General features: G+C 36.2%; 1 protein-coding gene across 7 annotated transcripts in view; it reads left to right on the top strand.

Annotated features, from left to right (window-relative positions):
- The first annotated feature begins 2,484 nt into the window (after positions 1-2,484).
- Positions 2,485-26,320, top strand: part of LOC136034415 (uncharacterized) — a 102,609-nt gene continuing 78,773 nt past the window's right edge. For 3 of the 7 annotated variants that reach the window (XR_010619174.1, XR_010619173.1, XM_065715583.1), the window contains exons 1-2: positions 3,384-3,481; positions 16,825-16,939. Coding sequence is in view for 3 of the 7 variants with exons in the window: in XM_065715583.1 (XP_065571655.1) it covers positions 16,879-16,939 (61 nt within the window). In the remaining 4 variants the exon portion in view is untranslated. Of the gene's footprint in view, positions 2,573-3,193; positions 3,482-16,824; positions 16,940-26,320 lie in introns of those variants that run through there. The other 4 variants (XR_010619176.1, XM_065715585.1, XM_065715584.1 and 1 more) reach the window with 3 other exon arrangements.

Below are 26,320 nucleotides of genomic sequence, written 5' to 3'. Positions count from 1 at the left end.
GCCTTTGGGAATGACATGACCCCTATCAATTTCTGGGTATAAAACCGTAGGCTATAAAATTTGTCCATCGTTAAACGTTGTATTTTTTATTTTGAAACGCATGGGCATTTTTCTAATGAGGAGAATTCCCTGGGTAAATTTTACACCGAGAAGGGGGGGGGGGGATTCCCTGACATCCTCTGAAAAAAGGTGAGATGCTAAATGCTTAGAAACATTCAACTAAAATATTTCAAAGAAGCAATATCAAATTTTAAAGCGAACAGAAGCTATTCCATATATTAGGGGCACTGCCTATGACCAAACAGATTAAAAGGCAAATAATCCCCTTTTCACATTTATGTTTTCCCCCAAGATATCTGATAAATATTTTTTAAATAGATATTATTTTCAGCTTAGTTGACAAGTCTTTAAGCTGTGCCTTTGGGAATGACATGACCCCTATCAATTCTTGTGCATAAGGTCATAGGCTATAAAATTTACCCATCGTTAAATATTGTATTTTTAATTTGAATTACATGGACATTTTTCGATTCAAAAATAGCGACGAAGACCACACTGCCTTTCCATAACAAACAAATACAACGTAGAGACAATAGGGAAAATTTTAAGACAGTGGAAATTATTTCTGTAGATATTTCGGCCCTATGTCCAAGGGCCGTCTTCAGCACAATACAAGAATAAGAGAGAAACTATATATATATATATATAAAAGAACTTACATCAAATCGTGAGGATTAAAAACTGAATAATTAAAAACACTTTTTAAAACTTTTTTTAAAAATAGCCCTAGCATCCTTACTTCAACGAAGTTCAACCAGGACTGGCGAAAAGAATGAAATGAGAATATAAGCTCATTCAAACTGAAGAGAATAAAATGATTAGATGCAATTTCTTAAAGCTAATCTTGCTTGTTTAGCTGCCTGTCTCAAAGGCCTTTTCGTAGTTGGTTCAGTACTATTGTAAATCGGTTTAGTAAAATATTTTGTTAGATCATTTTAATTAAATTTGAGTATAAAGAATTTAGTGAGTATTCCCCCAAGTCCCTGTTCAAAGAAATATTATTATTTATTTTGAGATTAATTTCGATTGATTCTCGAACCACCTGTTTTATTCCCAAATCATTACTAATGAGTGAAGAGTTTTCAAAATGTATCATGTGGGATGGATTATTAAATATATGCCAACCTAAAGCAGAATCAAAGGAGTTGTTGGAACTATTTGAAATTAAGGCCTTGTCTATGTCATTTTTATGCTGTTGTAACCGTTTGTCTAGATTCTGATGGGTCCTGCCGACATAGTATTTTCCGCAATCACATGGTATTTGATAGACCCCTCTTTGGCGAGTAACTGGGGTCTTATCTGTACCCGAATTTAAGAAATTGATGATTTTAAAATTATTAGTAAAAACTACGTACAGATTATTTTTTGTGCAAATATTTTTTAATTTTGTTGTGATCTTTGGGATATACGGAAGATAGACAATATTTGAGGGCTTATCAGTAGCCTCACATTGTGAAGTATCTTCTTCTATTTTACAAGAATGTATTTTTATTCTACGGTTAATTATTTTATTGACAAAAGGAATGGGGTATCCATTACCAAAAAGAATATCTCTGATAAAGTTTATTTCTGAATTTATATATGAATTGGAGCAAATATTCAGGGCACCATCAATGAGGGAAGTTACAACTGCTCTTTTAACTTGTGGGGGGTGATTTGAATTAAAGTGAAGATATCTATTGTTTTGTGTTGGCTTTCGATATATAGTAAAATCCAGTTGATCAGCATTGCGAATAATTAATACATCTAAAAACGGAAGTTTATTTTCAATTTCAACTTCTAGGGTGAACTGCAAATTTCGGTCATAAGTGTTAAGATGATCTAAGAAGCCCCGAAGCTCAGCTTCCCCATAATTCCAAAGTGAAATTACGTCATCCATGTAACGACCCCAATAGACGTGTTTTAAAAAATAAGAATTCAATACCCAATTCTCAAGATTCTCGATGTAAATATTTGCTAGTAGCCCGGATAAAGGTGCTCCCATGGGTAACCCATTTTTTTGCTGATAAAAAGAATCGCGAAATTGAAAATACATAGAAAACTTATTACAAATTTTAACAAGAGTCATTAAAACTTCACAATCAATTCCTGTCTATGAAGTCTATCCTGTCGCTGGGAATAAAAAAGGTGGTTCGAGAATCAATCGAAATTAATCTCAAAATAAATAATAATATTTCTTTGAACAGGGACTTGGGGGAATACTCACTAAATTCTTTATACTCAAATTTAATTAAAAATGATCTAACAAAATATTTTACTAAACCGATTTACAATAGTACTGAACCAACTACGAAAAGGCCTTTGAGACAGGCTGATAAACAAGCAAGATTAGCTTTAAGAAATTGCATCTAATCATTTTATTCTCTTCAGTTTGAATGAGCTTATATTCTCATTTCATTCTTTTCGCCAGTCCTGGTTGAACTTCGTTGAAGTAAGGATGCTAGGGCTATTTTAAAAAAAAAGTTTTAAAAAGTGTTTTTAATTATTCAGTTTTTAATCCTCACAATTTGATGTAAGTTCTTTTATATATATATATAGTTTCTCTCTTATTCTTGTATTGTGCTGAAGACGGCCCTTGGACATAAGGCCGAAATATCTACAGAAATAATTTCCACTGTCTTAAAATTTTCCCTATTGTCTCTACGTTGTATTTGTTTATTTTTCGATTCCCTGGGTAAATTTTATACCGAGAAGGAGGAGGTTCACTGACGTCCTTTAAAAAACGTAGAGATGCTAAATTATAACAAAAAATTATTTACAAAAATGATTTACAATTAAATTACAAATAAAAAATTATTTACAAAAAAATTTACAAGAAATAGGCTTCGAAATCAATCACAATTTATAGTCAGCATTATGGATACAAAAGGTGTTGATTGCTTATCTGTCTTCTTATTTGATTTTGTGTTAATTCAGTGCTGACTACGCATTAAACTCGTTGAGATTTGTATTTGATGTTTACAAACATTGGTTGAAGTATAATTACCCTTGAATTATCCTATTGTTTTTTTTTTAAGTCATTCATCTATTTTATTTTATTTTTAAACGAAAATTACAATTTCAATAAATATTTCTCCCCAAAATATTTTACTTTTACGCCACTGTTTATCATTTATTCATTAAAATTCAAAATTTCCTATTTTCCTTATTTGTAGTTTATTAGTCAGGCTGGGATCGTGAAAAAATTCTTAAAAAAGAAAATTGGTTCGTGACCTTGAAAAAAAAAAAAATGTCGGAGCCACTGCTCGAAACACTATATTAAAAAATGACTTGATATCGGATGATCTCGAATATTCCTCGGGTTTTTCTGTTCACAGCGCTACCTTTAGTAAACTCAGTTACCGCCGAATGTTGCTAAAAGAAAAGAGCAGTAGGTTTAGCACGCTACAGTGAAAGAAATAGGCCATATTATTTTATTTAGGTAGGTTGCTAATGATACTTTTGGAATAGGCTGCTAATAGTTTTTTTTAAACCGTCAATACAAAATTCCGTTTTTGGCTAGAAGTCTAGAAAATAGGGTGTTTAAGAAGAAAGTAGCCTAGTTATTGTTAGGCTAACATGTTTTTCCTGTGATTTCATTATACTTTGCCTTCAAATCTCACCTTAATGCGCAAATGCACCAAGCTGTATATTTCCTAGGTAATTGGTTTTATGGCTCTTGGTTTTGTTTGGATTGATTCAATTTTCAGAGAGAAGGGTTGAAATATAACTGATAAGTTGCAAAAGAAAATATAGAATTTCAGTAATGGGCCTCTTGAAAATTTGCTGTAAAATTCTATTTCTGAGCGAAATATGCCTAGACTTGCTTCAGCCTTGGGTTTTAGTCTACAGTACTTGTAGGCAAATTGTAGTTTCCTCTGACTTATTCTCTTATTTGCAAGTATATGGGCCAAATTAGATTTCCCATGAATTTTCCTAGGATATGGGTTTTATGGTTATAGACCCTTGTTTCAACTTAACATCCACAAATTGAATCAACAATAATGAAACAGGAAAGTGTACTGGAAATATGTAATCTATACTGTTTATTTTTAAACGGGGGGGGGGGGAGGGGGAGTAAAGTATGGTAGTAGCACCCTCAAAATAGGCTATATGAACTAAAATTTTTCATTAATATAAAGTAATATTTATTAACATTAACATGTTTCCTTTTCAATAGCCCCAGTTGTAGGATGACAGGCTACCAGCATAGTGTTAGACACATCTCTTTCTAAAAATGAAACAAATGAATTGGGTGCACAATCAAGGCCATTGAGAATGAAACCATTCACAGTTATGAAAACCACTTATGAAATCCCAAAATATGTACTTATGTATTTTCTTAAAGTTATTTACAATACCTTACAAACCCCTAAATATATAGTACAAATTCTTCATATCCCTTCTTTTTTTTCTGTTTCTTGATTAGACTGCCTTTTTGTTCACTGAATTAACACCATAAAAGCAACATTTGCAAAATAAGGGTAAGACAAATGCATAGGGAATTATGAAGAACCTTTTAAAGTGCTTGTTTGGTGAAAGTGTAATTCTTTCACCATTATTTTGAGTAGATCTTCAAATTTTAGTTTTTGTGTTTGTTTCAAAGTTTTTTTTATATTATCTTTGGTTTTTGTCTATAGTTTTTATTCTAATATTAGGTACTGAGGGTGGTCAAGTGGAGGTTTTGACTGAAATATTTACATTGTTATCTATGTTTTTCAGTGGCTTGTATAATTGTTGTTTCTCAATTCTTCACTGTTTTTTTTTCCATTGTATCACTACTTTATTCTGCCCCTGCCTAATTTGTTAAAATATGACCCAAATTAAACATTTTTGGGTCATTTTCCATTTTTATATTTCATCAATGCTTCTTTTCTGATAAATCTATTTTTAGGAAAGAGTGACAAAACAAGAAAGGAAAATACATAGGAAATATAAACTACGGTATGAATTTGTCTGTCTAAGGGAGGGGTAGGGGGTAAATTGAAGCCATTTTAGGAATGCTTTAAGTATGTCAGCTTTGAAGAAAGCTGTTCTCAGAATTTTATAGTTTTTCCTTTGAACAAACCTAATTATACACTAATGCCCTTTAAAAGTAAGGAAACTATTTTAAATACTATTATTCATAAAAGTGTACTGCCTTTTTTTAATACCACTTTCCCCTTTGATGATCAGATATATACCCCAAATATATATAGTGACATATGTAAATATAAGTGACATATCTCAATTGCAAATTCTGTTGGTCTGTCTGTCAGTCCCAGTTTTGCTACTTTAGGTGCTTCCAGGTAAGCTAGGACAATGAAATTTGGCAGGCATATCAGGGACCAACCAGATTAAATTAGAAATAGTTGTTTTCCCAATTTGACCTAGGGCAATTGAGCTAGGACAATGAAATTTGGCAGGCATATCAGGGACCAACCAGATTATATTAGAAAAATTCATCTTCCCAATTTGACCATTTGGGGGGAGGGAGTGGTGGGCCTGTTAATTTGGAAAAAATAGAAAAAATGAAGTATTTTTAACTTATGAATAGTTGATCTGATTTTAATGAAATTCGATTTTTGGTAAGATATTGTGTCTCAGAGCTGTTATTTTAAATCCTGACGTGATCTGGTGACATTGGGGGGGGGGAGTTGGGAGGGGGAAACCAAAAATCTTGGAAAACAGTTAGAGTGGAGGGATCAGGATGAAACTTATTTGGATAATAAAGACAAGTCCTAGATACATGATTGACATAACCAGAACAGATCCACTCTCTTTGGGGTAATCGGGGGGGGGATTAATTAAAAAAGAAAAGAAAAATTAGGTATTTTTAACTTACAAATGGGTGATGGGATCTCAATGAAATTTGATATTTAGAAGGATATTGTGTCTCAAAGTTCTTATTTTAAATCCCGACCAGGTCTGGTGATATTGGGGGGAGTTTTGGGTGGGGGATCCTAAAATCATAGAAAACACTTAGATTGCAGGGATCAGAATGAAGCTTGGTGGGAAAAGTAAGAAGAAGTCCTAGATACATGATTTACATAATTAAAACAGATCTGCTCTACTGGGTGGGGGGGGGGGATTCTGAAAAACTAGAAAATATTACATTTTTTTAACTTACAAAGGAGTGATTGGATCTTCATGCAACTTCATATTTTGAAGGACCTCGTAACTCAGATCTCTTATTTTAAATCTCAACCTGATCCAGCATCATTGGGCAGGGAGCAGAAATCTTAGAAAATACTTAAAACAGAGAGATCAGGATGAAACTGGATGAGAAGAATAAAAACCTGTTTAAGATACATGACTGACCTAACCGGACCAGATCTGCTCTCTTTGGTGGAGTTGGGGGGGGGGGGGGGTAATTTGGAAAAATGAAGTATTTGTAACTTACAAATGGTGACCAGATCTTGATGAAATTTGATTGTTAGAAGGATCTTGTGCCTAAAGCTTCAATTTTAAATTCCGATCAGATCCTGTGACATTGGGGGAGTTGGAGAGGGAAACCAAAATTCTTGGAAAACATGAAAATTGGATTATTTTTATTTTACAAATAGGTGCTCAGATCTTAATGAAATTTGATATTTAGAAGCAATTCATGTCTCAGAGCTCTTATTTCAAATCCCGACCAGATCTTTTGACATTGGAGGGAGTTGGAGGGGAAATCTTGGAAAACACTGGGAGTGGAGGAACTGGGATAAAGCTTGGTGGATAGAATAAGCAAATGTCCTTGATACATGATTGATGTAACTGTACCAGATTCGCTCTCTTTGGGGGAGTTGGGGGGAGGGCTTCAGTAATTTGGCGAGTTTGGTGCTTCTGGACATGCTAGGATGATGAAAATTGGTAGGGGTGTCAGGGAGCTGCACCAATTGACTTGATAAAGTCGTTTTCCCAGATTCGACCATCTGGGGTGCTAAAGGGAGAGGAAAAATTAGGTATCTATAACTTAAGAGTGTGTGATTGGATCTTAATGAATTTTGATATTTAGAAGGACATCATGACTCAGAGCTCTTATTTTTAATCCTGACTGGCATTAAGCCTCTGATTTTCCTTTTAAATCAATCTATTGATTCTTAGAATTTTGCTAGAGCTCATACCATATGATCTCTTGGCTCTTAGCTCTTCTTTCCTTGTCACAAGTGCCATATGAGCTCTTAGTTTTTGTTTATAATAAAACTTTTGTTTCTGCTACTGGATTACTTTTAATTTAGTAAGAAGAAAGATATAAGCTTGAGAAAACTCATATGTAACATTCTATCTTGGGTATTGGCTTGGATAACTTTCTACATTTTGGTAATTATACTAACAAAAGTAGCAGCAAATTAGAGCCTTTATTTTTGTATATTTAACTCTATTTTTGCTTGGCTAGGTCTAATCTCAGATAGATTTCTTGATTAAAAAAATATTTTTACAATGTATTGACAACAGGCTTCTAATCTCAAACATAAATAGTTGAGATTGGTTGATATGTAAGACTAGACAAGTTGGGAATAACCAACTACAATCTTGGAAAACTAAAATCATGTATTTTATGATTTTATATTTATACTATTCAACTAATCTTTTGTTTAGGATTGAACAGTATTTTCGAAGATTAGACTAAAACTTTAAATGTACATCTTAGAATAAGCTCCAATATTGAATATCAATGTATATAAAACAGTCAGAATTTTTTAGGGGCTCTTATATTCTGGATAGCCTAATCACATTCTCATGAACAAAATTCAAAATAGGATGATTACTATTACACTTTTGTCATGGAAAGGAAGTGTGGTCTTTGAAGTTAACTATCTAGTTCTTGGTGTTATAAGAAATTTTACACCCAGATTGATGGAAATAAGGATTGATGGTATCCTAGACTTGGTAAATTAAATAAAGAAAAAGAAACAGTAATGGCGACAGACGACTGGAATTTTATAGGTATTACAACTATAGTTATAACCAATACAGTATTTAGTTGTACATGGCCTATACCTTTGCATGGTGTTCAAATTACAGTAAATCAGCTAATCCAATACCTTTGCATGGTGTTTACATTATGGTAAATCAGCTAATCTAATAGATTTTGTTGTTGTAAACCAAAGACAGTTAGGATCAATACAAGATACAAGGGCATATAGGAGTACTGTTATTGATGTTAAAAGTAAAGATCACTGTCTAGTAGGGTTTATGGCTAATTCACAGCTGAAATTAAGGAAAAATAACTACATTTCAGGAAGGTATGCTTTTAGTAAACTTCATGATGATAATTTGAGAGAAAATTTCCAAGAACAATTGAATACCAAACTCGATAGTTTGAAGCAACTTCAGCTTATATTATGTGCTCAGTCCCATTGAGAGACAGTTTTTAGTCTTGCTTCAATTTTCTTGCCCAAATTGACCAAATTCTTGCCCTGATGCTTTAAAAGAAAAATGCTTTTACCAGCTTTGCCTCTTACTTACACTTTAAGTCTTGGGTTTTTCATAATTTATCCATGTCTCTTAACTTTTATTTTAAGACCACCAGCTTGACTTTAATTTGATCATCTGGGGTGGGGGGGGGGGAGTGTGGTGCCGGTTAATTCGGAAAAATGGGGTTAATTCTGAAAAATTAAAAAATGAGGTATTTTTAAATGACAAAGGAGTGATCGGATCTTAATGAAATTTGAAGTTTGGAAGGATATCGTGTCTCAGAGCTCTCATTTTAAATCCCGACTGAATCCGGTGACATGGGGGGGGGAATTGAGGGGGGGGGACCTAAAATCATGGAAAACGCTTAGAGTGGAGGGATCGGGATGAAACTTGGTGGATAGGATAAGCAAATGTCTTTGATACGTGATTGACGTAACCGTACTGGATTCGCTCTCTTTGGTGGAGTTGGGGGGAGGTATTCAGTGATTAGGCGAGTTTGGTGCTTCTGGACGTCCTAGGACAATGAAAATTGGTAGGCGTGTCAGGGACCCGCACAAATTGACTTGATAAAGTCGTTTTTCCAGATTTGACCATGAGGGGGGGGGGGGCTAAAGAAAGAGGAACGAGTAGAAAAAAATGAGGTATTTATAACTTACGAGTGGGTGATTGGATCTTAATGAATTTTGATATTTAGAAGGACATTGTGACTCAGAGCTCTTATATTAAATCCTGACCAGCATTAAACCTCTGATTTTCCTTTTAAATTAATCTATTGATTTTTAGAATTTTGTTAGAGCTAATACCATATGAGCTCTTGGATCTTAGCTCTTTTGGCCTCGTCACAATTGCCATATGGCTCTTAGCTCTTGTTTTTTTATGGCACTTGGTATTAGCCAAGTTCAGAAAAAATAGAAAAACTGAAGTATTTTTAACTTACGAACGGGTGATGGGATCTTATTGAAATTTGATGTTTGGAAGGATATCTAGTCTCAGAGCTCTTATTTAAAACCCGACCAGTTCTGATCAGATCTTGAAAAACGCTTAGAGTGGAGGAATCGGGATGCAACTTGGTGGGAAAAATACGCAAAAGTCCTAAATACGTGATTGACATAACCGGAACGGACCCGCTCTGTTTGGGGGATTTGGGGGGGGGGAGGGTGAATTCTGAAAAATTATAAAAATGAGGGATTTTTAACTTACAAAGAAGTGATCGGATTTTAATGAAATTTTATATTTAGAAGTACCCCGTAACTCAGATTTCTTACTTAAAATCCTGACCAGATCCAGAGTCATTAAGGGGTGGGGGGTGGGGGTGGAACTGGAAATCTTGGAAAACGCTTAGAGTGGAGGGATCGGGACGAAACTTGGTGGGAAAAATAAGCAGAATTCCTAGATGCGTGATTGACATAACCAGAATGGACCCGCTTTATTTGGGGGAGTTGAGGAGTGGGTTAATTTTGAAAAATGAGAAAAAAGATGAGGTACTTCTAACTTACGAAGGAGTGATCGTTAATGAAATTTCATATTTAGAAGGACATCGTAATTTAGATCTCTCATTTTAAATCCCGACGGGATCCAGCGTCATTGGGGGGGGGGGGGGGGTCGGAAAACACTTTAAACGGAGAGATTAGGATGAAACTTGGCGGGAGGAATAAAAACATGTTCAATTTACTTGACTGACATAACCGGACTGGATCCACCCTTTTTGGTGGAGTTGGGGGTAGGGAGTAATCCGGAAAAATTAGAAAAAACGAGGTATTTGTAACTTAAGAACGGGTGATCAGATCTTATTGAAATTGGATATTTAGAAGGTTCTTGTGCTTTAGTGCTCTTATTTTAAATCCCGACCAGATCCGGTGACATTGGGGGGAGTTGGATGGGGAAACCAGAATTCTTGGAAAACGTGAAAATTGAGGTATCTTTATCTTACGAATGGGTAATCAGATCTTAATGAAACTTGATATATAGACGGATTTTATGTCTCAGATGCTCTATTTTCAGATCGGATCCGGGGCCATAGGCGGTTGGAGAGGGAACAAAAAGATATCTTAGAAAACGCTTAGAGTGGAGAGATCGGGATGAAACTTTTTGGGAGAATAAGGACAAGTTATAGATACGTGATTGATATAATTGGAACCGATCTGTTCACTTTGGAGGAAAATTGGGTTATTTTTATTTTACAAATAGGTGATCAGATCTTAATGAAATTTGATATTTAGAAGCAATTCATGTCTCAGAGCTCTTATTTCAAATCCCGACCAGATCTTTTGACATTGGAGGGAGTTGGAGGGGGAAATCTTGGAAAACACTGGGAGTGGAGGAACTGGGATAAAGCTTGGTGGATAGAATAAGCAAATGTCCTTGATACATGATTGATGTAACTGTACCAGATTCGCTCTCTTTGGGGGAGTTGGGGGGAGGGCTTCAGAAATGATTTTTGGCAGGCGTATCGGGGACTGGACCAGATTAAATTAGAAATATTTTTTTCCCGATTTGATCATCTGGGGTGGGGGGGGGGGGGTTAGTGTGGGGCCGGTTAATTCGGAAAAATGGGGTTAATTCTGAAAAATTAAAAAAATGAGGTATTTTTAAATGACAAAGGAGTGATCAGATCTTAATGAAATTTGAAGTTTGGAAGGATATCGTGTCTCAGAGCTCTCATTTTAAATCCCGACTGAATCCGGTGACATGGGGGGGGGGGGGGGAATTGAGGGGGGGGACCTAAAATCATGGAAAACGCTTAGAGTGGAGGGATCTGGATGAAAATTGGTGGATAGGATAAGCAAATGTCTTTGATACGTGATTGACGTAACCGTACTGGATTTGCTCTCTTTGGTGGAGTTGGGGGGAGGTATTCAGTGATTAGGCGAGTTTGGTGCTTCTGGACGTCCTAGGACAATGAAAATTGGTAGGCGTGTCAGGGACCCGCACAAATTGACTTGATAAAGTCGTTTTTCCAGATTTGACCATGAGGGGGGGGGGCTAAAGGAAGAGGAACGATCAGAAAAAAAATGAGGTATTTATAACTTACGAGTGGGTGATCGGATCCTAATGAATTTTGATATTTAGAAGGACATCGTGACTCAGAGCTCTTATATTAAATCCTGACCGGCATTAAACCTCTGATTTTCCTTTTAAATTAATCTATTGATTCTTAGAATTTTGTTAGAGCTAATACCATATGAGCTCTTGGCTCTTAGCTCTTTTGGCCTCGTCACAATTGCCATATGGCTCTTAGCTCTTGTTTTTTATGGTACTTGGTATTAACTAAGTTCAGAAAAAATAGAAAAACTGAAGTATTTTTAACTTACGAACGGGTCATGGGATCTTATTGAAATTTGATGTTTGGAAGGATATCTAGTCTCAGAGCTCTTATTTAAAACCCGACCAGTTCTGATCAGATCTTGAAAAACGCTTAGAGTGGAGGAATCGGGATGCAACTTGGTGGGAAAAATACGCAAAAGTCCTAAATACGTGATTGACATAACCGGAACGGACCCGCTCTGTTTGGGGGATTTGGGGGGGGGGAGGGTGAATTCTGGAAAATTATAAAAATGAGGGATTTTTAACTTACAAAGAAGTGATCGGATTTTAATGAAATTTTATATTTAGAAGTACCTCGTAACTCAGATTTCTTACTTAAAATCCTGACCGGATCCAGAATCATTAAGGGGTGGGGGGTGGGGGTGGAACTGGAAATCTTGGAAAATACTTAAAGCGGAGAGATCAGGATGAAACTTGTTGGGAAGAATAAAAACAAGTCCAAGATACGTGACTTACATAACTGGAACGGATCCACTCCGGATCCGGTGACATATGAAGGAGTTGGCGGTGGGGGACCTAAAATCTTGGAAAACCCTTAGAGTGGAGGGATCGGGACGAAACTTGGTGGGAAAAATAAGCAGAAGTCCTAGATGCGTCATTGACATAACCAGAATGGACCAGCTTTATTTGGGGGAGTTGAGGAGTGGGTTAATTTTGAAAAATGAGAAAAAAATGAGGTACTTCTAACTTACGAAGGAGTGATCGTTAATGAAATTTCATATTTAGAAGGACATCGTAATTTAGATCTCTCATTTTAAATCCTGACGGGATCCAGTGTCATTGGGGGGGGGGGGGTTCGGAAAACACTAGAAAACACTTTAAACGGAGAGATTAGAATGAAACTTGGCGGGAGGAATAAAAACATGTTCAAGATACTTGACTGACATAACCGGACTGGATCCACCCTTTTTGGTGGAGTTGGGGGTAGGGAGTAATCCAGAAAAATTAGAAAAAACGAGGTATTTGTAACTTACGAACGGGTGATCAGATCTTATTGAAATTGGATATTTAGAAGGTTCTTGTGCTTTAGTGCTCTTGTTTTAAATCCCGACCAGATCCGGTGACATTGGGGGGAGTTGGATGGGGAAACCAGAATTCTTGGAAAACGTGAAAATTGAGGTATCTTTATCTTACGAATGGGTAATCGGATCTTAATGAAACTTGATATATAGATGGATTTTATGTCTCAGATGCTCTATTTTCAATTCAGATCGGATCCGGGGACATAGGCGGTTGGAGAGGTAACAAAAAGATATCTTAGAAAACGCTTAGAGTGGAGAGATCGGGATGAAACTTTTTGGGAGAATAAGAACAAGTTATAGATACCTGATTGATATAATTGGAACCGATCTGTTCACTTTGGAGGAACTGGGGGTGGGGGTGGGTGTTGATTTGGAAAAATTAAAAAAAACTGAAGAATTTTTAACTTAAGTATGGGTGACCGGATTTTAATGAATTTGATATTTAGAAGGAACTCATGTCTCAGAGCTCTTGTTTCAAATCTCGACCAGATCTGTTGACATTGGGGGAGTTAGAGGGGGAAACCGGAAATCTTGGAAAACGCTTAAAGTAGATAAATCAGGATGACTACCCACTTGGGTAGACATTTGTGTATTCTACCCACTAGGTGGATAGAATACACAAATGTCGTAGACGCGTGATTGACGTAACCGTACAGGATCCACTCTCTTTGGGGGAGCTAAGGGGTGGGGTTCAGTGCTTTTGCGAGTTCGGTGCTTATGGACGTGCTAGGACGATGGAAATTGGTAAGTGTGTCCGGGAGCTGCACAAATTGACTTAATAAAGTCCTTTCCCCCGATTAAACCATCTTGGGTGTTGAAGGGAGAGAAAAAATAGAAAAAATGAGGTATTTATAACTTGCAAGTGGGTGATCGGATCTTAATGAATTTTGAAAATTAGAAGGACCTCGTGACTCAGAGCTCTTATTTAAATCCCGACCGGCATTAAGCCTCCGATTTTCCTGTTAAATCAAACTATTGATTCTAAGAATTTTGCTAGAGCTCATACCATATGAGCTCTTGGCTCGTTTGGCCTCGTCACAAGTGCCATATGAGCTCTTAGCTCTTGTTTGTAGTCGAGCTCACGAATTAATTAGTAAAATCGAGAATGCACCGAAAATCTAATTTTTATAGCTTTAAAATTTAATGTAGTATTTAGGTATCTGTTTACCTGCTGAAAACGGGTCTTGGAAAGTGGCTAACTAATATGGTCTATGCTATTAGCATCATAAACAGCGCAATAGTGCTAGAGCAATGCGGGCACAATGTATTACTTGTTTACTTATTTTATTTTTTATTTTTTTAGACCAGGGCGTTTCGTGCATAAGGAGTAATTGCAGAATCTTTGAAACGTGTTCAGTTGATTTGAAATTGAAAGACCTTTTTAACTGTCGAAAGTGATAGGAGGGCATCCATCCCCCCTTCCACGACAATCAATGCCCCAAAAATATCCAATAAAATCTCGAGATAGCCATTTTGTTCAGCTTTCTTGAAAGGTTCAGAAATTATTTCCTTTGGATGACATCTCCCCCCTACTGCTCTCAAAATCAGAGTTAGAAGTTTTTCCCCAGGGGCGCATAAGTTTATAGAAAGGATGGTCGTATTAACTTCGGAGGGGGCTCGTTGGATTGGAAATCAGAAAATTTTAGTTCCTTTTTTAAGAGTAAAAGTGACATCGTAATTTAGATCTCTCATTTTAAATCCTGACGGGATCCAGTGTCATTGGGGGGGGGGGGGTTCGGAAAACACTAGAAAACACTTTAAACGGAGAGATTAGGATGAAACTTGGCGGGAGGAATAAAAACATGTTCAATTTACTTGACTGACATAACCGGACTGGATCCACCCTTTTTGGTGGAGTTGGGGGTAGGGAGTAATCCGGAAAAATTAGAAAAAACGAGGTATTTGTAACTTAAGAACGGGTGATCAGATCTTATTGAAATTGGATATTTAGAAGGTTCTTGTGCTTTAGTGCTCTTATTTTAAATCCCGACCAGATCCGGTGACATTGGGGGGAGTTGGATGGGGAAACCAGAATTCTTGGAAAACGTGAAACTGAAGAATTGGAAAACTGAAGAATTTTTAACTTAAGTACGGGTGACCGGATTTTAATGAATTTGATATTTAGAAGGAACTCATGTCTCAGAGCTCTTGTTTCAAATCTCGACCAGATCTGTTGACATTGGGGGAGTTGGAGGGGGAAACCGGAAATCTTGGAAAACGCTTAAAGTAGATAAATCAGGATGACTACCCACTTGGGTAGACATTTGTGTATTCTACCCACTAGGTGGATAGAATACACAAATGTCGTAGACGCGTGATTGACGTAACCGTACAGGATCCACTCTCTTTGGGGGAGCTAAGGGGTGGGGTTCAGTGCTTTTGCGAGTTCGGTGCTTATGGACGTGCTAGGACGATGGAAATTGGTAAGCGTGTCCGGGAGCTGCACAAATTGACTTAATAAAGTCCTTTCCCCCGATTAAACCATCTTGGGTGTTGAAGGGAGAGGAAAAATAGAAAAAATGAGGTATTTATAACTTGCAAGTGGGTGATCGGATCTTAATGAATTTTGAAAATTAGAAGGACCTCGTGATTCAGAGCTCTTATTTAAATCCCGACCGGCATTAAGCCTCCGATTTTCCTGTTAAATCAAACTATTGATTCTTAGAATTTTGCTAGAGCTCATACCATATGAGCTCTTGGCTCGTTTGGCCTCGTCACAAGTGCCATATGAGCTCTTAGCTCTTGTTTGTAGTCGAGCTCACGAATTAATTAGTAAAATCGAGAATGCACCGAAAATCTAATTTTAATAGCTTTAAAATTTAATGTAGTATTTAGGTATCTGTTTACCTGCTGAAAACGGGTCTTGGAAAGTGGCTAACTAATGTAGTCTATGCTATTAGCATCATAAACAGCGCAATAGTGGTAGAGCAATGCAGGGACAATGTATTACTTGTTTACTTATTTTATTTTTTATTTTATTAGACCAGGGCGTTTCGTGCATAAGGAGTAATTGCAGAATGTTTGAAACGTGTTCAGTTGATTTGAAATTGAAAGACCTTTTTAACCGTCGAAAGTGATAGGAGGGCAACCATCCCCCCTTCCACGACAATCAATGCCCCAAAAATATCCAATAAAATCTCGAGATAGCCATTTTGTTCAGCTTTCTTGAAAGGTTCAGAAATTATTTCCTTTGGATGACATCTCCCCCCTACTGCTCTCAAAATCAGAGTTAGAAGTTTTTCCCCGGGGGCGCGTAAGTTTATAGAAAGGAGTGTCGTATTAACTTCGGAGGGGGCTCGTTGGATTGGAAATCAGAAATTTTAGTTCCTTTTTTAAGAGTCAAAGTGATCGGAGGCCAACTAAAGCTCCCCCCCTCGCCATATTTTTTCCAAATGAATCCAATAGAAATTCCTAAATAGCCATTAGTTCAAAAAATTGTCCAAAGATCACATTGCAAGGCCTCTGGGGTTGATGCAATCCCTCAGAGTCTGGGGAAAAAAAATTAGATAATGATACACTGAAACAATCTTCTCGAGATTAAGGTAAATTTGCTATTTTCTGCCGCAGTATACTTAACACAGCTCAAGGCTCTTCAAAAAAAAAAAGAAAAAAAAAAGAAAGGATAGCGACACGGAGAAAACTTACAGTTCGTACCAGATGTTTCTGCAAGATTAATTAGATAAGAGAGGCCCCACCTGATGTTGGGCATAAAAATGGCATACAAAGAATTGTTAAGTTGTTCCAACATTATCCAATTACTTTGTCTTTCTTAAGTCCCTCTTTTCTGGAAGATCGACTCAAGAATAGTCACTGAGAAGATCTTCAATTTATTTATGAAGTTAGTTTATTATCTGATGTCCTATCTTGAACAGTTTAACTGACTTCGACCCTTTTATTTACTTTTCACTGAAGCGTTTTTTAATTTTTTTTTACTTCGCTGTTTTTCAGCTTTCTGTTTTCTAACTTTAAAATCTCGATTCTTACTGTTTTCTGACTGACTTGACAATGGGGAATCATGATAACTTCTACTTAATTTGTTTTATATTATTTCTTTTAGTGCGTCGTCAGTCACAAGACTTGAGGAGTCCTAGACTAGGTCAGTCGTTTTTTAATGGCGGATCTAATGCTAAGTGAACATCAGATCTTTACAATACGACTACTATACAGCAAAGGTAGGAACTATATTCAGGATGAGATAAGTCATTTTTTTTTACTAATCCAATCGCTAACATATTTGAAGTACCCTGAACAGTAAAAATCAAATCTGAATGTTTGATTGAAATTTAAATATATATACGTATATATGAAACATGTATACATATGATAAAATAGGAAAACAATCGGTAATTGAATTTTTATTAAAAACTCTCATATTCAGTTTTTCTAGTAGCTGGTTACCAAATTAAAATAATCATTTGTGAAAAATGAGCTAAAAACGTAGAGCACATAATAGCTTAAAATAATGTAGCTTTCCTTTGAATGAAGGGTGAAAAACGTTTTCGTACTTAAGGAATTAACTTGTGCTTTTGATTAATGTGTCAACGCCGACAGCAATGTGGCTCTGCTCTATAACTATAATAATTTTGAAACAACCATAAGACAAATTTTAAAAACTGCTGTTTTGAGGTTCAGATATACCTAAGGCCGGTTCGATTTGCCAAAAAATGTGTTTTCTTTTGAATGTCCGTGGTGCTTCAATGTTAATCAAAACTCAATTTGGACGAGACAGATTTTCTTACCATTCTGATCCTCAGCTCATTTCTTCCCTTTTATATCATCGCTATCAGTTTGAAGAATATTAATAATTTGATCTATGTATATAAAGTCAATCTAAGAGATCAAATTAATTCGCAAATAATTATGCAATTAATTGGCTTGTATCATTTCAAATTCATAGGGATGGTCTCTCAAATTAAGTTTTAATTCCCAAAAACTATAGAAATTTTTGTTATTAAACGCTGAATATAGTTTTTTTAGACTTCAACTCTGAAATGTATTTAATAATATTCTACATACTTGAGAACATCAATTTACACCAACAATTTGTGGGCGTAATTTCAAGTCAATAATTTGTGAGTACTAGTACAACGATTAACAGATCTTTTAAATATTGAATTAAATCTAGCTTACCTGCTGATTAGTTATGTTACTGATCGTTTAATTAATCAATCATTGCTAATTATATTTTTTATAATCTAATATAATTACATTCAGATTAATTAACTGTTATATTTAATTAAATACTGAGTAATTATATTTATTGTAGCTATTGTTTACTTCCTGGACTTGCTCGAGTTGACCTCTGAGAGGTTCATATTAAATTCAAATGGGGTAAAAGAGTTTTGAAGGGATGCAGTTCATGCTCATATATATGCTTGGCTTATTTTTCTTTCTTTTTTTACGGCGATGATAGAAACGAAAAGTTTAGACTGATATTGGACGCAAATATCTATTTATGAAATATTCTTGTGCAGAAAAGGGCAGTTAGTCTATTTCAGTGTGATTGATACGGTATCTGTGGCCTTTGACTTACCTTATAACAGATTTTAAGTATAAATTGCTCATTAATAGTGGGACCAATTAAAATGTTGCTTAGGAGTGAACACAAAAAAAAAGAGAGAATACTTTCAAATAATCTCATGGTTAATAGTAAGTTTTAATTTCATTGTTTAATTTCATTAATTTCTTATGTGACGTATTTTCAAGAGCCGATAATCTTATTGTTATTTCTGGAGAAAAATACCCCCCCCCAAAAAAAAAAAAAAACAACAAACAACTGATTGGCCAAAATTAAAAACCTGATCGGCCCTCTGTAAAAAAGCTAGCATAATAATGTAAAGTTTTTAAATCGGAAGACTTCTTATAGTGAAAAAAAAGAAGTGAACTTGTATATATACAAAACTTGTTTCTTTACTTCCCGTGTCATTGTTTTCTCTGTTTTTCAATGGGTAAAGTAGGATACAGTGGCGTCAATTCATGGAATTTAGAAGAGGGCAAACTTTATTTTTCAAAATGCAGGAGGAAGTGGCTTTTTTTATTGATTTTTTTTTTGAATTATCATACTAAAAAAAAATCAGTGAAATTGCTTAAAGAGGATATTTTTCAAAATCTAGAGGGGGGGGGGAAGTCTTATATATTTAATTATAAATATTTAATTATATTTATGTTTATCAAAGGAATCTGTCCATATTACCACAAGTGCCAACTGGGAGGTGAAAATCTGCATTTTGTACTAACAAGTAGGGGAAATTTAAAATCCTAACTTCCTTAGGCTGTCGAAATGATATTTCAGGATTGTGCTGTCACAACGTGGCTGAAAACCAAAATATTTACTTCTTTTTGATGTCAAAAATTTGTTTTCCAGTCTTGCTATGACACTAAGGTGAAGAAATTTATACCATTACTTTTTTTGGCTGTTTTTTTGTTTTGTTTTTTTGGGGGGTGGGGTTTGCTTTTTTGTAAAGCAGAGTGTTTGTTTTCAAAAATGTTGTTTTTTAGGGGATTTGTATAATAGAAAGTAAATGTAGTAGAAGTGCAAAAATTATTAATTTGAGTTTTTGATTTTAGTGAGGAAATGGTTGCCACTTTACTGCCTATTTTCATCTAATTAAAGCTCTGCATTATATGGCATATCTCCTCTGTTCATCCTAAAACATTAAAATAAAGGCTAAACTCTGTAGAACTTTAATAAAATTTCGTATAAGTATATACTTAAAACCAAATATATGAGTCGAAATGAGTCATATGAGTATATGAGTCAAATAGTCGTTTCCCCGATTCGATCATCTGGGGGTGGGGAATGGGGGACGGTTATTTCGAAAAAAATTGAAAAATGAGATATTTTTAACTCACGAACGGGTGATCAGATCTTATTAAAATTTGATATTTAGAAGAATATTGTGTCTCAGAGCTCCTATTTTAAATCAAGACTGGATCTGGTGGTATTGGGGGGCGGGGTAGGATAGGGAAACTTAAAATCTTGGAAAACGCTTAGAGTGGAGGGATTGGGATGGAACTTGGTGGAAAAAACATACACAAGCCCTGGATACGTGATTGACATAACCGAAACGGATTCTCTCTCTTTGGGAGAGTTGGGGGGAGTATTAGATTAGAAAGATTAGTTGGGGAGATTACAAAAAATTGAAGTATTGGGGGGAGTGTTAGAATGTTAGATTAGTTGGGGAGATTAGAAAAAAATGAGGTATTTTTAAATTACGAAGGAGTTATCGGATCTTAGTAAAATTTCATATTTAGAAGGATCTCGTAACTCGGATCTCTTATTTTAAATCATGACTGGATCCAGTGTCATTGGGGGTGGTTGGAGGGGGGCCGGAAATCTTGGAAAACGCTTAGACTGGAGAGATCAGTATGAGACTTGGAGGGAAGAACAAGCACAAGTCCTAGATACGTGATTGACATAACCCGACTGAATCTACTCTCTTTGGGGGAGATGGAGGGGGTGTTAACTTGGAAAAATTAGAACTCATGGTTGAAAGCTCTTATTTTAAATCGCGGCCAGATCTGGTGATTTGGGGGAAGTTGGGGGGGAAACCGGAAATCTTTGGAAACGCTTAGAGTGGAGGGATCGGGAGGGAACTTATAAAATATCGTAGATACGTGATTGACATAACCGACTGGATCCGCTCTCTCTAGGGAAGTTAAGGGGGGGGGGTCCAGTACTTTGCCGAGTTCAGTGCTTCTGGACGTGCTAGGACGATGAAAATTCTTAGGCGTGTCTGGGACCTGCACAAATTCACTTGATAAAGTCGTTTTCCCCGATTCGAACATTGGGGGGAGGGGCTAAAGGGAGAGGAAACATTTAGAAACAATTAGGTATTTTTAACTTACGAGTGGGTGATCGGATCTTAATGAATTTTGATATTTAAAAGGAATTCGTGTCTCAGAGCTCTTATTTTGAATTCCGACCGGCATTAAGCCTCCGATTTTCCTTTTAAATTAATCTATTGATTCTTAAAATTTTGCTAGAGCTCATGCCATATGAGCTCTTGGCTCTTTCGACCTCGTCACAAGTGCCATATGAGCTCTTAGCTCTTGTTAAAATCATGCTGGTAATCCCCTCCGTGAAAAATTGCCCAACAAAAGGGTATTTTTCAGCAAAGTTTTTTTTTTTTTTTTTTTTTTTTTTTTTTTGGGGGGGGGGGGGAGGTACAAAAGAAATTTTTAAAATTGTATCAGAAATGTGAAATTGATATGTACTCTCCCTTATGATTTCTGAGTATATTTCAGGTCTATGCTGTTATTCTGAAAGTTAAGAAAAATATTAAACCCCAAATAATCCGAATTTATTCCGTAGAGGAGGTGTATTGCCCTATCCTTATCCACACCTCCCTTCAAGTTAAAAAAAACTTAGCTGTGCGCTCGTTAGATCTGAAATTGAGAGTTCTAGTCCTTTTTATGAAATCATAAGGGATTGGAGACCAGCCAGCTGCGTGGGGGTGATAGTTTGCGGGGGGGGGGGGGGGTATTTTCCGTGTTTTTTTTCTTGGGGAAATTCATGCGGGGTTAATTTTTTTTTTTTTTTGGGGGGGGGGGTTGTTAGCGCTGGCCGCCAAAAAAGGTCAAGGAAAGATAAAGAAAGACCGCAAATATCTTTAGATGGGTCAATTAATTCATGCTTGATGCTGATAAAAACTAGAAAAGAACAGAAACGTCTATCAATAAGAAAATAAGGAATTGCAACTAATCAAGTGAAGAAAAGAAGGGGACAATCATAATTGCTCGTCAATAAAACTAAAAGTAATTGAAATCTAATCTGCATTAGGCTGGACTCTTATTTCCTGGATGGAGTTGGAGTAGCTTAAATACATTTGGTATGTTTTTTGTTGGGGGGGGGGGGTTAAATTTTTTTTGGTTTTCTTTAAAAAAAATAAATTTTGCTAGTTTTTTTTTATATATCTTCTTGCACAGTTCTTGCTGTTTCATTTTTCTGGTTTCGTATTGCTTTCGTTTTTATAGCTGTATATTCATAGCTGTCAATTATTTTATTCAGTCTGAGAAATCACTCTTTCTTAAACAAAAAATTCACAGTCTTTAAATCTTGATAATGTGTATCATGGCTTCACATGTCTCAATCCATTGGGTGTATTATAAGATCTTCAAAGAAAACATCCCTACCGTATAACTTACAAGGCATTTTAAAGTTTATTTTTTCAGTCACGGTTCTCATTGGAGTGAGGTCCACAGAGTCATTCACTTACGCACAAAGTTTCAGAGACACTGAGGGATACTATACTCCTTTTATTTGTGGGATTCAGAATGATTCCATTAAGAAAAAAGGCTCTGTAAAAAAAAGTAGGAAAAATCAGATTATGACTCAGTGAAACTTATGTTTAAAATATTGAGTTCAAAATTAATGTATCAGGAAGTATTACTAAACCTGGTTGATTGTCCAATTTTAGTAAAAATGATATTTTGAAATAATAAGACTTTTAGGGGTGTTTTGTGCTTTCGCTTCGCGAGATCTGTAATTACTTATAGGGGTCGATAGCGTAATATCTATAGGCTATTGTCAGAGATTTCGTTATAACTGTTACAACACAAATTTTTCTAACATTTTTCAAAATAATAGAAAATCTATTGCATATATGCAATTCAGAGTATCTATTTGCAAACTAATGGGGAAGGGGGTTGTAAAGTCATTTCTGTGGTTAATGATTTACTTAATATATGCTAGTTTTCAAAATGAAACATTTTACCCTGACAGTGAACTCCCTTCTCCTGATAAACTCATTTATTGCTTTAATAACATATTTTTCTGTTATTTTTTTCCATTGTTTAATCCGTTCTAATGCTGCTTGTGTTAATTAGCCTGGATTATATCCAGTTTAAAATTAGTGACTGATGAATATTCGCAAAAAAAGCACTTTCAAATGTTAAAAATTTGAATAATGATCCCATATGGAGTGTAGCTCCTGTGTATGTAATGCTTTTCATTCGATTCCTTTTTCAGGGTAAATATTTTACCAATGATAAACTTGAATTTCCACTTTTTTCTGTGTCTGATTTTTGCAAGCAGAAACCTGTATGCTCCACAGACAAAAGATAGATAGATGAAAAGTCTTGCTAAAATATGGAACAGTTATAAGTGGAACAACAGGAGGGCGAGGCATACCACCATTTAGCAACCACACTTTTCTCTTTGATATTGCGTTTGATTACACATTTTTGTCTTAAAAATCAATAAATATGTAGAAGTAAAAAGGAAAAAATATTGCACAACATATGAAGAGGGCGGCAACTTTTGATCGTTTTGCTTTTCGTCTAATCCCTTGTAAAAAAACAGAACATTGAATTGTTTTATATTTAAGCCAAAATTAAATTTAATTATTCCAGTTTAATTTTTTTAGAGTTCAAATTGATTGGAGGTTTACAGGCACCGTCATATAACTATGCCTCTTGGGCTTACACAGCCCCCCAGAGCATGGAGAAATGGCTGCCATTTGTGGCCTGGTGCCCTATAGTTATTATGGAAGAGGTGGTCATGTCAACTTTGGAGGATGATCGTTTGATTGATAATTTAAAATTATAGTTTTCTTTTTAAGAGTCAAAAGTGATTGGAGAGCAATAGGCCCCCGGAGCTTAGGGGACAATGGTTGTGAGTTGTGCCCCGGGGGTATATACATTTATTTTGGAAGGGGTGGTGATAACAGGGCTGCCACAGCTTTGGTAGCACGAAAATAAGGACTTAGGGACTTTTTGGAACTAAAAAAGAGACTTTTAGAGACTTTTTGGAAACGAAAAAGGGACTTTTAGGGACCTACGGTCTTTACTACCAAACCTATAATACAGTGTACCGTATTCCCTTTGATATCTAGGATCAGAGGCCAGGGATGCTAAAAAAATAGATCACCTGGAATTTCACCACATCCCAGAAGGGTTATAGAGCAGATTTGTCCTTTCACAGCACCTTTCAATCTTCCTTTCCATTTTCCATTTTTGATTCTGTATTTTTATTTCAAATATATACGTAAAAATAATATTAAAGTAAAAAAATTGTAACTGGATGAAACACATTTCTCACTTTTCTGACTGATTCAACAGACTAGTTATGAGCAGTTGCTTCTTCTTCTGGATTGCCGTCTAAGTGCTTTCTAGATCTGCAGATTTTTTTTTGTTCATTGTGCAGTGGTAATGATCCATCTAGCATTGCCAGAGCAAGCTGGATTTCTACAATACTGTTCTTCTGAATTCGTTTATGCCGTCGATTCCTCGCCTCTTGAAGCATCTGATCAGTTGCTTTTTCCTTAGTCCTGAATGCTTTCTTTTTCTCCTTCAAAGTTTCCTCAAGATTCTTTATCATTTTTTTGTACGACGACGTTTCAGCGATTAGCTGCTGCTTTTGTTGTTCTTGTTTTTCCGACTTGTGCTGTTCTTCTTCGCCATTTTTTCTCAAGTCTTTCTCCCATTCCAGATAGTTTTGATATCCGCGCTGACTTAGCAAGCTTTATCAAATCTTCAGTAGCACAAACCTTTTGAGCACTCCCATCAACTCGACACAACCCGTCAGCAACAAAAAGCTTGAAATTTATTGTGTGCTCATTCATTGATGCTTTCTGGTATCTGGGGATTCTCCCAGACAATGAAAACGGCGCTCAACACTGGCCGAACCATGAGAAATAATCAACGTATTCTTCAACACGACAGCCAAACTTGGATACTTCCCATCTTCAATGAATCTATTTCATTCTTCATCTATCCTTGTCAGCACAGATGGGAACTCACTCGTCTGAACCAACTTAAACTCGTCTTGCAGCAAGTCAATTTTTACTGGGATGGGCAGCTTTCGGGCGACATACAACAAATCCTATAGAATTCGACTTCGAAAACTGGCCTGAGTTTAAGAAAGACAAGCTTTTCAGGAACAACAAAGATTCTCCGTTCAAAGCTTGCTTTAAAATGTACTTTGCAGCCGACGCGTAGTGCTTCTGTACACTCAGCAAAAACACACGTTTTGAAAGCTCGTCAGTAGCTCTGAGACAGGTCTGAACTTCGTCACTTAGAGAGGCAGCAACTTCCAACAGAGGAAGCATATTTTTGTCATCTTCGAACCGTCTTGGACTCAAGTCTTCTAACAATTTCTGAGCTGCTTCGGCTTTCAAGATACGCCCAGCAAGCGTCCGAACAAGAAGCTCCAGTTCCATAAAAATTTCATGTACCATCGGTTCTTTACACTGAAATGAAACCAAGTAAAAAAGACTAGAACTGTCACCAATGAACGGAAACTCTGCTTTCAAAGTGGACTGCTGCAGGAGTTTTGCAATCTCTTTATATACGTTCGACCGCATCAAAATAGCATTTTTCTTTGGAATGAAGACAGTAAAATACTCGACAATAGCTGGCCACTGCTCAATCATCCTAGCAGCAGCAGGACCAATCAATAGCCATTGGGTTGGCACATGTTTGACAAAGCTTGACCTGGGAACTCCAGTTTTCTGCTTGATTTTTGAACAGTCTTGCAGCCGCGCAGGCCACCCACGAAAAAAGTAATACACCTTCGCAATGAGATTAGAGAAAGTCTCCCCAACCTCTTCTAGGTTTTTGCGAAAGGCTTTGTGTACAATTTGAATTCTACAGTTGCCAATGTCTAAAAGTCCGTCACCATTTGTTACCTTACGTTTTCACATGCCTCTGCAGCGGCATGACCTAAGAAACAATTCTTTAGATGTGTCTCTACCACCTGATTCATCTTTTCAGACCAGAAACAGATTCTAATCTGCAACTCCTTTTTGCTTTCGCTGTTGGATAATAGCGAACAGAACAGATGACATAACAGCGAAAGAACAGCTTTCGCTGTTTCATCAAATTCTATCATAAAATAACTATTATCAATTTTCTCCAATGTAATCTTCTGAAAATTTGGTCCAAGTGCTTCGTTCAACTGGTCCGTAAGCTTGGTTTGCCCGATGGAGAAAATATTAAGAACTGGGTCTTTTGAACATTTTTTTGAAGACTTCTGCTATACCTTCTGCCGATTTACCAGAGTAGTCAGATTCAGTCATCTTTAGAGCCCCTGTAATTTCAGCTATCACTGTTTGCTCATTTACTGAGCAAGTGTAATTCCCAGTTTGATTACCTTCCAGGGGTGCAGCTGGAGGCTGAAGTCAAGCGAAGTTGATTGGGTTTCACCTTGGTCTGGACGTTTTTTTTTATGTTCTCCAGTCCGAGAGTGCTGCAGTAGAGAGTAACAACCTTTCTGACAAGTAAGTGATACATATCCTTGGACTGCTCTGCACCAGTCTTTCATCTGGTGCCCTGTTTCTTCTTTCTCCTCCAGCCCAACATTCTTAAATTTGTATTTTCCATTTAAATTCAGTTAAAGCAGTTCACGTTAAGCCTGAAAAAAGAAGAAAAGTTAAGAGCAGTTATTCCAAGAGCAGTTACTCCCTAAAATTCAAGACTGGCCCTCATATCTGGCAAAACACTGACAAAATAATAAACTGTCCTGAAAGCTAGGATAAAAAAAAACGTATATAGCATAATATTGACAAAATAATCAGCCCCTTAGAATTCAAGGCTAGCTAAGACCACGTTTT

Source organism: Artemia franciscana, chromosome 13, assembly GCF_032884065.1.
Source record: "Artemia franciscana chromosome 13, ASM3288406v1, whole genome shotgun sequence".
Lineage (NCBI taxonomy): Eukaryota > Metazoa > Arthropoda > Branchiopoda > Anostraca > Artemiidae > Artemia > Artemia franciscana.
Note: the sequence above shows the minus strand (reverse complement) of the source record. Positions and strands in the feature narration are given on the sequence as shown.